The following is a 13422-nucleotide window of genomic DNA, read 5'->3' on the forward strand; positions in this document are numbered from 1 at the left end:
ATTTGGAGTGTTGTAGGGCTGTAGGATGTTAGAGAGATAGGGAGGGTGAGGCTATGGAGGGATTTAAACACAGGATAAAAATTTAAATTTCAGGCCTTGAAGGAAGTGGGAGTCAAGCTGGTTGAGTGAGGACAGCAACAGTGGGTGAATGGGACTTGGTTCAGGTTGGAATATGGGCAGCAGAGTTTCCGATGAGCTGAATTTAGAGGGTGGAAGATGAGAGACTGGTGAGGAGCACATCAGAAGAGTTGAGTCTGGAGGTGACAAAAGACATCGAGGAGGGTTTCAGCAGCAGATGAGCTGATAGATCATAAAAATTGGCAATAATCTGAAGGTGGAAGTAGGCAGTCTTTGTGATGGGAAACTTAACCCAGGTTGAACAAAATGCTAAGGTTGTGAAGAGTCTGGTTCAGTCTAATGTAATGTCCAAGGAGAGGGATGGAGTTGGTGCTGGGAGCCAAAGATGATGGCTGAAGTTTTCTCAATAATTAACTGGAGGCAACGATGCCTCATCCAAGACTGGATGTCAGGCAGGCAGTGTAGCAGCAGAGGTCAGGAGGGGTAAAGTTGGGTGTCATCAGCACACACAGAACAGGACCCGACTATTGCGGCTGATACTGCTAAGGGGTGGAGATAGAGGAGGAGGAGGAGGAGGAGGAGGGAGCCAAGAATAGAATCTAAAGGCATTCCAGGGGTGATGACGCAAGGTTGGGAAGAGAAGCCAGTGCTGGAGATATTTTAGCTACAACCGGATAGGGTAAGAGTGGAACCAAGTGAGGGCAGTTTTACTGCTTTGGACAGTGGGGAGACATTGGAAGACCAACTATGTGGAAGGCTGGAGAGGAAGTCGAGGAAGTCAAGGAAAGATGACAAAAACACAATATCATTCATGAATTTGGTTAAGACCGTTTCAGCGCTGTGGGAGTGACTCAGAAGGGAATTGCGAATATATATTAGTGTGCACAGTGAAACCCTTCCTGTGTGTTTCAATACACTGATCCATTTACACAAGGCCATTGACAAAATTAACTAAGGTGCTAATGCTCCAGCTCTCACAAGCCCTGTTCCAATCAAGACTTCACAAGCAACAGGAGATCCAAACTGGAAAACGTTAGCGGTTTTGCACAATTCTGGTGCAGTCCGCTCAAACATAACTCCATATTTAAGAGTGTTTTTAATTTTGTGCCATGAATCATCATTAAAACATGCCAAATGCTGCAGCAATGTGTGTGTGTGTGTGTGTGTGTGTGTGTGTGTGTGTGTGTGTGTGGGGGGGAAGAAGCTTTTCTATTTTAAATTAATTCTCAGGATGTGACCATCACTGCAATCTGGTCATTTAGCATTTGTCCCGAGTTGCCGAGGGGGTAGTAACCCGCCTTCTCCTTTAACCGCTGACGGCAGGTTTGATACAACTGAGCGGCCTCTTCAGAGGACAGTTAAGAGTTAACCATGTTGGAGTGGGACTGGAGTCACATATAGGCCCAGACTGTAAGGACGGCAGGTTTCCTTAATTAATGAACCAGACAAGACAACCCGACAGCTTCACGGCCACTTTTACTGATGGCATTTTATTTCCAACTGAATTTAAATACTCGGGCTTGTCATGGTGAGATTTGAACTTATGCTCTCTGGATTATTAGTTCCAGTAACATAAACCACTGCAACCCTGGGCCCAGTATCCCATTATTTCAGAATATTGGCATAGGGCAGCATATCTTTGGCTCCTTTACCTGTGGCATGGCTGGCATGAAGTACCCAGAGTGTGCCAGGTGTTGAAACGAGCCGAGCAAGGGACTGGGTATGGCTCTCATGTTCGCCAGTCTCTGCATGTACTGGTTGGTCAGATGCGCTTTGCGTTCCTCCTTGCGTTGAGCCAGGGCCACATACAGTGGCTTTGTGCTCACGATCCGCCCGTTCATCTCGGTGACGGCTTTTGTAGCTTCTTCTGGTGAGGAGAAGCAGACAAACCCGAAGCCTTTGCTGTGGCCTCCGTCCATCATCACCTGAAACAAAATAAAACACAGCTCGAGAAGTGCTGTGGGTCAGAAGCTAAAGCAGATACAGTGACAGCACCAGTAAGAGACAGGCCCCCCTGCTTTCACAGTAGGCTGGGTCTTGTTGAAACAATTACAGCATGTTAATGATGCTCACTGTTACTAATGTGTAAATGAGCCAGCAAGTTCAGGAAATTAAGAGATACGTTGTTAGTTGTGAATCTTCAGAATTCTCTGGGTCGATTTACACCACTCCATAGTTTCCATTGCACAAACAGCATCTCACCCTCAGCCTCCCCACTAATTGTAAGAACTTGCTGGATTTGCATATTAATTGCCCATTAAAACCGCTGCAGAAATTTACATCTGGCGATTAAGAATATAAGTATCCTTTTAACAATTTGGCAATTGCTAACAACGCCAAACGATCTCTCGAAACAATTTAAATTGCAGAGTTTCATTGTTTCAGGTGGTTTTAAAATGCCAAATTTTACATTTCCAACTTTTTTTCTACTTTTCCTTTGTCTCTTCTTTTTCTCCCCCTCAGTCCAATCTGCCTTGCCCCATTTCTCTTTCTGCTCCTAATTTGACTAATTCACCCAATTTCCTTTTGCGTTGTTCCTCTGTTTCTTTCTCAATCCTTAAACCCCGCTGCTAAGGAGATACGCAGCTGGTCCCATCATTCGCTGAGATGTCCAGTTGCTCTCACTGAGTGATCATCAGCTCAGAATTCCAGCAAGTTAAAAGCACAAAAATGTAGCTGGAAGGGACAAGGAAGAGATTCTAACTAACTTGCAGCGAGATGCCCCACTCCAGCAGGATTTGACCCACCATCCCTAGATATGGGAACCAAAGTGGATGAGGCAGCATTTATGACCCATCCTAATTGTCCTGTAGCAATTGTTCAACAACTCAATAGCTTGTGAGGGCACCAAGAATCAACAGGTAGTGAGGGTCTGGAGTCACATGTACAAATGGGCAGAGATAGTCAGTTCCCTTCCCTGTTGCAACCAGCTGCTGCTTATTAAATTAAAATGACAATTCAGCAGATTTCCTGGTCATTTTCTGATGCCAGTTGATGAATTATTGGATTGAGTGAATCCAATTTCTCAACTTTCCAATAACTCTCAATCTCTGGGTTGCTAGTCCTCTTGTACTACTTTGTCATTTGCGCGAAATTCATGTTTTGTACCTTTGCACTGGTGATTGTCCCATACGGAGAGAATTCCTTTCTCAAACGTTCATCATCAATCCCATCATCCAGATTTTTCACATACAAGTTCACTCCCTGAAAGCCAAGAGCAGGTAGAACTTTTAGGATTGAGGATGTGAGATGTGCACATTGGTAACACATCACGAAAAGTAGGATTTAACTTCGGATCAAACAGAATTCTCTCTCTCATTCTCTCTATCCTCCTCCACCTGCCCACCCACCCACACCCCTCCGGGCTTCATCCTGTGGTAGCCAGCTTCAAGGAGGCAGATTTTCAGAACGGTCAGAGAAATAAACCCAATGCCGATTGGCAAGTTAATGTCACATTATTGTAATGACTTACCAAAATAGCTGCGTCTCCTCAATGTTGCACCCATAGGGTCTACAGTCAGCAGTTTGAAATGAAAACAAAATACCAGGAAATACTCAGCATCGAGGAGAGAAACAGAATTAACGTTTCAACAATGACTTTTCATCAGAACTGGAAAAAGTTAGCAATGTAATGGTTTTTAAGCATGAAACAGTTACATCTCTAAATCTTTTTCCAGTTCTGACAAAAGGTCAGTGACCTGAAACGTTAGCATCTGGGGAGAGAGAAATGGAGTTGTCAGACCCGCCGAGTATTTCCAGCACTTTCTCTTTTACTCCAGATTTCCAGCATCCACAATATTTTGCTTTTGTACAGAAAAGTAGTTTGCTGGAACGAGTGCCCTCAACATGAACTGGGGAGATTTAGAAAAATATTTCACAAAATCTTTGAAGGGGGCAGGATAAGTTGTGAAAGCTGTTAAAAAGGCATATGGTATTGTTAATTGAGGCAGAGCACGAATATAAGGAATTTATGCTACAATAAAAATCACCAGTTAAGCCTCAAATAGAAGCAATGTGTCTAACTCTGGACTGCACATTGGAAGGAGGATGACAAGGCCTTCGAGAGGGTGAACTTGATGGAGAGACTAACGAATTTGGGATTGTTGGCCTGAGAGCAGAGAAGACCAACAAGAGATTTAATAGAGGTGACAACATTAAAAGGAGTTTTGGTAGGGGGAAAAAAAAACTGTTGCTTTGAGTGGCAGGAGGGTCAATAACCAGCAGACACAGATTTAAGATAATTGGCAAAAGAATTAGAGGGGAGATGAGATTTTTTTTTTTTAAAAAGCACAAAGTGTTACAATCAGGGACGCACTCCCTGAACTTTCAAAGGGATAAATACTTGGGAAGGAAATATCTGCAGGACTAAAAGGACTTGGGAGTGGGACTAATTGAATAGCTCTTTCAAAGAACCAGCACAGCCAAGATGGGCCAAATGGCCTCCTTCTGTGATTCTGTATCATTCCTGTCTATGAACACAAACTGCATTTACGGTGAGGGCAGTGGATTTTACCACAAATTGCTCACCTGGTAACGACTGATTCTCTCTTGTTTCATCATTTCAAACTTGCGTTTCAGCTCACTCTGCCGCTCCATCTTCTTCTGAGCTCGGCCTACATAAACAGCCCGGCTGTTAATCTCTTTCCCATTCATCTCAGCCACTGCCTAAACACAACAACAACAACAAAGACAAGGGGATATGGGAGATCTTCCACATCTAGGTCGCTCATATAGAAAACACAATTCACTACCAAAGCACGCACTCACTAATAGAAGCTTCCATCTCAACAAGAGGGATGGGATGGGCCAGAGCCTAACTCATTCTACATAACCAACCACCAATGGACAATCCAGGTTCAATGCAGCAGCCAGTTAGACTTTGCCCATTTGAACTATTCCACTGTAGGAGGATCACAGACCAGAGGACACAGACCTGAAGAGATTGCCAAAAAAAAAGGCAAGATGGAATTTTAAAAAAAACTCAGCAAGTTATGAAGATCTGGAACGCGCTGCCTGAAAGAGCAGTGAAAGCAGATTCAATAGTAACTTTCAAAAGGGAATCGGATAAATACTTGAAAAGGAAACATTTTCAGGTTTATGGTAGAAGAGCAGGGACGTGGAAATAATTGGCTAGCTCTGCCAAAGAGCCAGTACAGACATGACGGACTGCATGGCATCATTCTTCGCTATAAGATTACTCAAAGAATGTGAAACCCAACTATAAAAGACAATAGCCGTTCACAACTCAACTTATTTGCAGGTTTGGTAGTGGAGGGCTTTGTACACAAAAGGGTCTCAAAATAGTCGAATTAATTCTTCTAAACCCATACTGGGCCCTGGTTACGATGTTTAAGAGAGACTCTGATTACCAGTTATGAAGCACGCACGCCATCCTTAGAGGTCACACTGGGAGAAATCCACTCAAATTCTCACCTTGCGAGCATCTTCGTGCTTTTCAAAGTTGACAAACCCAAATCCCCTGGAGCGACCTCTCTCATCAGTCATTACCCGAACACTCAGTGTCTTTCCTTAAAAGGAGACAAAGGAACTTTAAGATTGGCTGACGCTCTGGACTGTGGAATGTAAGTACACTACAATAAACATGCTGAGGCTGATGTACAAACACTCCTATAGCCCTACAACGCTCCAACATCTCTGTGCTCCTGTAATTCTGGCCTCTACTATATCCCTGATTTCCTTCACTTCACCATTGAGGTCATGCTTTCTGCTCACTGCCTTAGGGCCCAAGCTCTGAAATTCCCTTCCTAAACCTCACCTCCTTTAAGTTGCTTTTAATTGAAAGAGGATCAGGCTTGTTTGTAAGATTCCTGCTCCCCAACAATTTGGCTGTCTGGGGAACTTAGAACACTGAGCCACAGTCTCAGAATAAGGGGTCAGCCATTTAGGACGGAGACAAGGAGAAGTTTCTTCACTAAGAGGGTTGTGAATTTTTGGAATTCTCTACCCCAGAGAGCTGTGGATGCTCAGTCATTTGAATATACTCAAGGTAGAGATCAATACATATTAAAGGAATTAAGGGACATGGGGATAGGGCGGGAAGGTGGAGTTGAGGTAGATGATCAGCCATGGGCTTGCTGAATGCTGCAGCAGGCACAAAAATGGACCAAATAACCTACTCCTAATTCTTATGTTCTTAGGAGGTGGAGTGGAATTACAGATACACACCACCCAGGGTTACACATGCAGAATGGTCATCACCTCAATACCTTCTGGATAGCTTTTTAATCCAATGGCTCGGAAGCAATTGGCAAAGTGAAGAGAACGGTCAGCACCAGTGGCCTATATACTGTCAGAGGGGGGTACGAGCTCCTCCATCTTCTGCAGTTGAGACAACAGCATCAATGTAGTTATTAGCTCAATGAACACAACTATTGTTTCCTTCACCTGCACCATGAACCAAAACCCTGTTCTGCTATTCAGTTGGATCATGGTTGATCTGTACCTTCACTCCATCTACCCATCTTAGTTCTGTAACCCTTAATACAACAAAATCTATCAATCTCAATTTTGAAATTTTCAATTGACCCCCAACTGCAACGACTTTTTGGGGGAAAAGAGTGTTTCAGATTTCCACTCCCCTTTGTGTGAAGAAGTGCTTCCAGACATCACCCCTGAACGGCCTGGCTTGCATTTTAAGGTTCTGCCCCCCCTTGTGCTGGACTCTCCCACCAGAGGAAATAATTTGTCTCTCTGTTTCAACCCTATCAAATCCTTTAATCGTTTTAAATACCTCAATTAGGTCACCCCCTTAATCATTAAGGGAATACAAGTCTAGTCTGTGCAAACTGTCCTCAATTTAACCCTTTTAGCCCCAGTGTCATTCTCGGGAATCTGCTCGGCACCCCCTCAAAGGCCAATATATCCTCCCTGTGTGTGGTGCCCAGAACTGAATGCAGTTACTCCAGATGGAGACTAACCAGGGATCTGGACAGCTGTAACATAACTTCCACCTCTTATTTCTGGTTGGCTGGTTAAGAAGTCAGCGGATGGGGAAAAGACCAACAGAAGGAATAAGCTGATCACTAGATTTGAGTGTCCGAATGTGACTGAAATGAACGACAAGGCTTCGTATTAAATAGAACTCAGCTACAGTCTGCAAACGTGGATCCAGACTCCTCATTGCTGAGTAGGGTTTGTGCATTTTGACAAAGTTTCAGCAGTATCTAAATTTAACAACTTTCATTTATATAGCACCCTAATGTAGTAATACGTCCCAAGGCACTTCACAGGAGCATTACCATAAACAAAATTTGACACTGAGCCATATAAGGAGGTACGAGGACAGATGACCAAAAGCTTGGTCAAAGTTTAAAGCAGCATCTTAAAAAGGAGAAAGTGGTCGAGAGGTTTAGGATGGGATTTCAGGAACTTAGAGCCCAGGCAGCTGGAACATGGCCACCACTGGAAGGGGGTGATGGAAATCAGGAACATACTAGAGTGTAGAAATCAGAGGGTTGCAGGGGCTGGAGGAGGTTAGAGAGAGTTGTAGGGGTTGGAGAAGGTTAGAGAGAGAGAGAGAGAGAGGGAGGGCTGCAGGGGCTGGAGGTGGTGAGAGAGTGTTGTAGGGGTTGGAGAAGGTTAGAGAGAGAGAGAGAGAGGGAGGGTTGCAGGGGCTGGAGGAGGTGAGAGTGTTGTAGGGGTTGGAGAAGGTTAGAGAGAGAGAGAGAGGGAGGGAGGGTTGCAGGGGCTGGAGGAGGTGAGAGTGTTGCAGGGGCTGGAGGAGGTTAGAGAGAGATAGGGAGGGTTGCAGGGGCTGGAGGGGAAGAGAAAGTCACTCTGCGCTTCTCATGTGCTCTTTTCACAGCAGCAGTTCGAGAAGCAGCACCACCACCTTATGAATGCAAGCTAGTGAGAAACAAAGGCGGACTTTAAAAGTTTCTGTAGGTATGTGAAAGAGAAAAGATTAGCTAGGAAAAATGTAGGCCCATTACAGGTGGAGACAGGAGAGTTTATAGAGGAGAACAGGGAAATAGGGAAAACACTAAACAATTACTTTGTGTCTGTCTTCACAGAAGAAAATACAGAAAATCTCCCAGAAATACTCAGCAACCAAGGGACTTGAGAAAGTGAGGAACTGAAAGAAATTATTAGTAAAGAGTTTGTACTTGAAAAGTTAACTGAATTGAAAGTTGATAAATCGCCTGGGTCAGATGAGCTACATCCCAGAGTGTTGAAGGAGGTGGCTATAGAGATAGTGGATGTATTGGTGGTTATCTTTCAAAATTATATAGATTCTGGAAGGGTTCCTGCAGACTGGAAAGTAGCAAATGTAACCCAACTATTTATGGAGGGAGTGAGAGGGAGAATGGAGAACTACAGAGCTGTTAGTTTGACAGTCGTAGGGAAAATATTAGAATCTATTATAAAGGAGGTGATAACTGGACACTTAGAAAATTGAGCAGAATCACCACGGATTTATGAAAGGGAAAATCACATTGGACAAACCTGTTAGAGTTTTTTTTGTCTATGCAACAAGTAACATCTTCAAAGGTGAACCAGTGGACGAGGTGTATTTCGATTTTCAGAAGGCTTTTGATAAGTTCCCACACACGAGGTTAGTAAACAAAATGAGAGCACATCGGATTGTGGGGAGGGGGGGGGGGGGGTGGGTGGAATATACTAGTATGGATTGAGAATTAGTTAATAGACAGAAAGCAGAGAGTAGGATTAAATGGGTCATTCTCAGGATGGCAGGCTGTTACTAGTGGGGTACCGCAAGGATCAGTGCTGGGGCCACAGCTGTTTACAATCTATAGAAATGATTTGGATGTAGGGAACAAATGTAATATTTCCACATTTGTTGATGACACAAAACTATGTGGGAATGTCAGTTGAGAGGAAGACGCAAGGAGGCTTCAAGGGAACTTGGACAGGTTAACTGAATGGGCAAAAATATGGCATTTGGATTATAACATGAATAAATGTGAAGCAATCCACTTTGGTAGAAAAAACAAAGACTGAATATTTCTTAAATGGCGAGAGGTTGGAAAGTGTTGGTGTTCAAAGGGACCTGGGTGGCCTTGTTTGTGAGTCATGATAAAAAGCTAACAGGATGGTGCAGCAAGCAATTAGGAAGGCAAATGGTATGTTGGCCTTCATTGCAAAGGGATTTGAGTACAGGAGTAAAGATGTCTTGCTGCAATTGTATAGCGCCTTGTTGAGACTGCACCTGGAGTATTTTGCTCACCTTATCTAAAGGAGGATATAGTTGCCATAGAGGGAGTGCAACGAAGGTTCACCAGACTAATTCTTGGATGGAAGGATTGTCTTATAAAGGAGAGATTGAGGAAACTGGGCCTGTATTCGCTGGAGTTTTGAAGAATGAGAGGTAATCTCATTGAAATTTACAAAATTTTTACAGGGCGTGTCAGGGTGGATGCAGGAAGGATGTTTCTCTTGGCTGGTGAGTTTAGAATCAGGGGACACAGTTTCAGAATAAGGAGTAAGTCATTTTGGACTCAGCTGATGAGGAATTTCTTTATTCAGAGGGTGGTGAATCTGTGGAATTCTCTACCTCAGAGGACTGTGGAAGCTCAATCATTGAGCATGTTCAAGACAGAAATCGATAGATTCCTAGAGAACAATGACATCAAGGGATATCAAAAGGTTAAAAAGTGTGCAGCACAGGAATTTGGTAATGTTAAAGGGTATTTAATTAAATGCAAGGAGTATAGTAAATAAAGCCGATGAGCTGAGGGCACAGATCGACATATGGTAACATTATATCATTGCTATAATGGAAACATGGCTTAAAGAGGGGCAAAAATGGCAGCTGAACATTCCTGGATATAGATTTTTCAGGCAGGATAGAGAGGGAGATAAAAAAGGAGGGGGGTGTAGCATTATTGGTTAAGGAATCAATAACAGCTTTGAGAAGGGATGATGTGCTAAATGAATCATCAAATGAGGCCATATGGGTGGAGCTCAAATAAAAAAGGGGCAGTCACACAAATAGGAGTGTACTATAGACCCCCAAATAGTGAGAGGGAGGTAGAAGAACAAATATGTAGGCAAATTTCTGAGTACAAAAACAATAGGGCAATAATAGTTGGGGATTTCAACTACCTCAATATCAACTGGGATACAAACAGTGTGAAGGGCACAGAGGGCATAAGATTCTTGAACTGTATTCAAGAGAACTTTTTTAGCCAGCACGTAACAAGCCCAGCGAGAGGGGGTGCAATTCTAGATTTAGTCTTCGGTAATGAAGCTGGACAAGTGGATGAAGTAACAGTGGGTGACCATTTTGAAGATAGTGACTATAATACAGTAAATTTTAGTATAATCATCGAAAAGGACAAAGATAGAACAGGAGTAAAAATTCTAAATTGGGGGAAAGTGAATTTTAAGAAGCTGGGAGGTGATCTGGCGAAAGTGGACTGGATACAGCTACTTGAAGGAAAATCAGTGGCAAACCAGTGGGAGGCATTCAAAAGCGAGATACTACAGGCACAGTGTAGGCATGTTCCCACAAAGATAAAGGGTGGTACTGCCAAATCTAGAGCCCCCTGGTTATCCAGAAGCTTACTGGGTAAGTTAAAGCAGAAAAAGAAAGCTTATGACGATCAAAAAAATCTTCATACTTTAGAAAGCCTAGAGGAGTATAGAAAGTGCAGGGGTGAAGTAAAAAATGAAATTAGAAAAGCAAAGAGGGCATGAAAAGTTATTGGCAGGTAAGATCAAGGAAAACCCAAAGATGTTTTATCAGTACATTAGGAGCAAGAGGATAACTAAGGAAAGGGTAGGACCTATCAGAGATGTACAAGGGAACTTATGCATGGATGCAGAAAATGTGGGCAGGGTTCTTAATGAGTTTTTTGTCTCTGTCTTCACAAAGGAGATGGATGATGCAGACATTGTAGTTAAACAGGAGGAGTGTGAAATATTAGATACAATAAGCATAATGAGAGAGGAAGTATTAGAGGGTCTGACATCCTTGAAAGTGGATAAATCGCCAGGGCCAGATGGATTGTATCCCAGGTTGTTAAAGGAAGCCAGGGAGGAAATAGCAGAAGCTCTGAGGATCATCTTCAAATCCTCACTAGATACAGGCGAGGTACCAGAGGATTGGAGGTCTGCGAACGTTGTGCCATTGTTTAAAAAGGGTGTGAGGGATAGGCCAAATAACTATAGGCCAGTCAGTCTGACCTCAGTGGTGGGTAAATTGTTAGAATCAATTCTGAGGGACAGGATAAACTGCCACTTGGAAAGGCACAGATTAATCAGGGATAGTCAGCATGGATTTGTTAAGGGAAGGTCATGCCTTACTAACCTAATTGAGTTTTTTGAGGAAGTAACAAGAAGGATTGATGAGGGTAGTGCAGTAGATGTGGTCTACGTGGATTTTAGTAAGGCATTTGACAAGGTCCCACATGGCAGACTGGTCAGTAAAATGAAAGCCCTTGGGATACAGGGGAATGTGGCAGGTTGGATCCAGAATTGGCTCAGGGCCAGGAAACAAAGGGTAGTAGTTGACGGATGTTTTTTTGTACACAGGTCCCTGAAGGTGACAGGACAGGTAGATAAAGCGGTGAAGAAGGCATATGGAATGCTTTCCTTTATTGGTCGAGGTATAGAACTCAAAAGCAGGGATGTAATGCTGGAATTGTATAAAACGCTGGTTAGGTCACAACTTGAGTATTGCGTACAGTTCTGGTCACCACATTACAGAAAGGACATAATTGCTCTGGAGAGAGTACAGAGGAGTTTTACAAGAATGTTGCCAGGGTTTGAAAGTTGCAGCTATGAGGAAAGATTAGATAGACTAGGGTTGTTTTCCTTAGAACATAGGAGGCTGAGGGGTGACTTAATTGAGGTGTACAAAATTATGAGACGCCGAGATAGAGTAGACAGGAAGGACCTGTTTCCCATGGCGGAGAGGTCAATTACCAGAGGGCACAGATTTAAGGTGATTGGTAGAAGGATTAGAGAGGACATGAGGAAAAACTTTTTCACGTAGAGGGTGATGGGTGTCTGGAATGCACTGCCCAGATCGGTGGTGGAGGCAGAAACCCTCAACTCTTTTAAAATGTACCTGGACTTGCGCCTGAGGTGCTGTAACCGGCAAGGCTATGGAGCAGGTGCTGGAAAGTGGGATTAGATTGGACGGCTAGTTTTTTCAGCTGGCACTGACAACGGGCTGAATGGCCTCCTTCTGTGCTGTAATTTTTCTATGATTCTATATGGGGAGTGGCATTGCGGTAGATGATCAGCCATGATCTAGTTGCATGGCGGAGCAGACTTGACAGGCTGAATAGCCTACTCTTACATTCTCAATGGAAATTAGGGATGGGTAATAAATGTTGGGTTTTGTCAGTAATGCCCACATCCAGAGAATTAATTGAAATTTGTTTTTTTTTTTCCAAAGAACAGTCCAGTGCATTATGGACTCTACTCCACATCCAGTTCATCTCCTTGGAGGGGGGGGCGCGGGGAGGGTTTGGTGGGAGCAGGGGTGGTGGAGTTCTGCTAAAATACTCACTGATCTTGAAAACTGAAATCAAACAGAACTACATCCGTCCATCCATCTTCCAACTATTCTAATATGGTCTGCTGCCCTCAAACAAACATCCCCAATAACTGGTAAAAGAACAATTATTTCTTCAAGAGTATTTGATTATCGAAAACCTAGATAGACAACCCTGACTGAAATAAATCAGCCCAATTCCCTCGCTCAGAAAAGGGCAAATTGCACATTCCAATCTGATTCCATATTACACCAGCTGACTAGATCAGAGCCACATAAACAGTTGCCGAATATTGCAGAAGATTCCTGAAACTGCTACGGTCTGCAAAAAAAGAGGTCAAACTGACCAAACGCATTGAAGATCTCCCTCAGTCTGGTGCCGTTCATGTCTTCTCCAAAATTCTTGATATAGATGTTGGTGTATTCCAGAACTTTACTTCCAAATTCAGCCTCTCGCTCTTTATGGGACTTGAAGTGACCAACAAATCTTTTACAAACAAACCCCTTAAAGTTAGTCATTTACAAACAGGGGGAAAGAAAACAGATCAAAAATAAATCTTTCACTTGCATAATTAACTACAAACTTTTAACATTCTATCAACAAACAGCTCCCTGATTAAAATAACTTCAGAGATATGACCATTTCAATGTTAACACCAGACAATCCAAGTGGTCCCAGTCTCTTCAGATGGAAGAGGCTCGGCACTGAACTATTGGAGATTCAAGACAATTAGAAGCCCAGAGGCAGCACAGCAATAGCACAGACCATTGTGTTACAATTTCACCCAATGTCTCTCCAATCAATGACAGGAAGGCTCAAAACAGCTCTCCAGTGCCTGGTGAATATCTATCCCTCA

General features: G+C 43.3%; 1 protein-coding gene across 1 annotated transcript in view; it reads right to left on the reverse strand.

The window, feature by feature from the left end:
• Nucleotides 1-13422, reverse strand: part of LOC137378531 (embryonic polyadenylate-binding protein-like) — a 36399-nt gene that overhangs the window by 17983 nt on the left and 4994 nt on the right. Inside the window, exons 4-8 of the mRNA XM_068048874.1 lie at nt 12913-13052; nt 5512-5606; nt 4606-4743; nt 3187-3282; nt 1731-2003 (exon numbers count right to left, since the gene is read on the reverse strand). Coding sequence (XP_067904975.1) covers nt 1731-2003; nt 3187-3282; nt 4606-4743; nt 5512-5606; nt 12913-13052 — 742 coding nt within the window. The remainder of the gene's footprint in view (nt 1-1730; nt 2004-3186; nt 3283-4605; nt 4744-5511; nt 5607-12912; nt 13053-13422) is intronic.

This window comes from Heterodontus francisci, chromosome 16 (assembly GCF_036365525.1).
Source record: "Heterodontus francisci isolate sHetFra1 chromosome 16, sHetFra1.hap1, whole genome shotgun sequence".
Classification (NCBI taxonomy): domain Eukaryota; kingdom Metazoa; phylum Chordata; class Chondrichthyes; order Heterodontiformes; family Heterodontidae; genus Heterodontus; species Heterodontus francisci.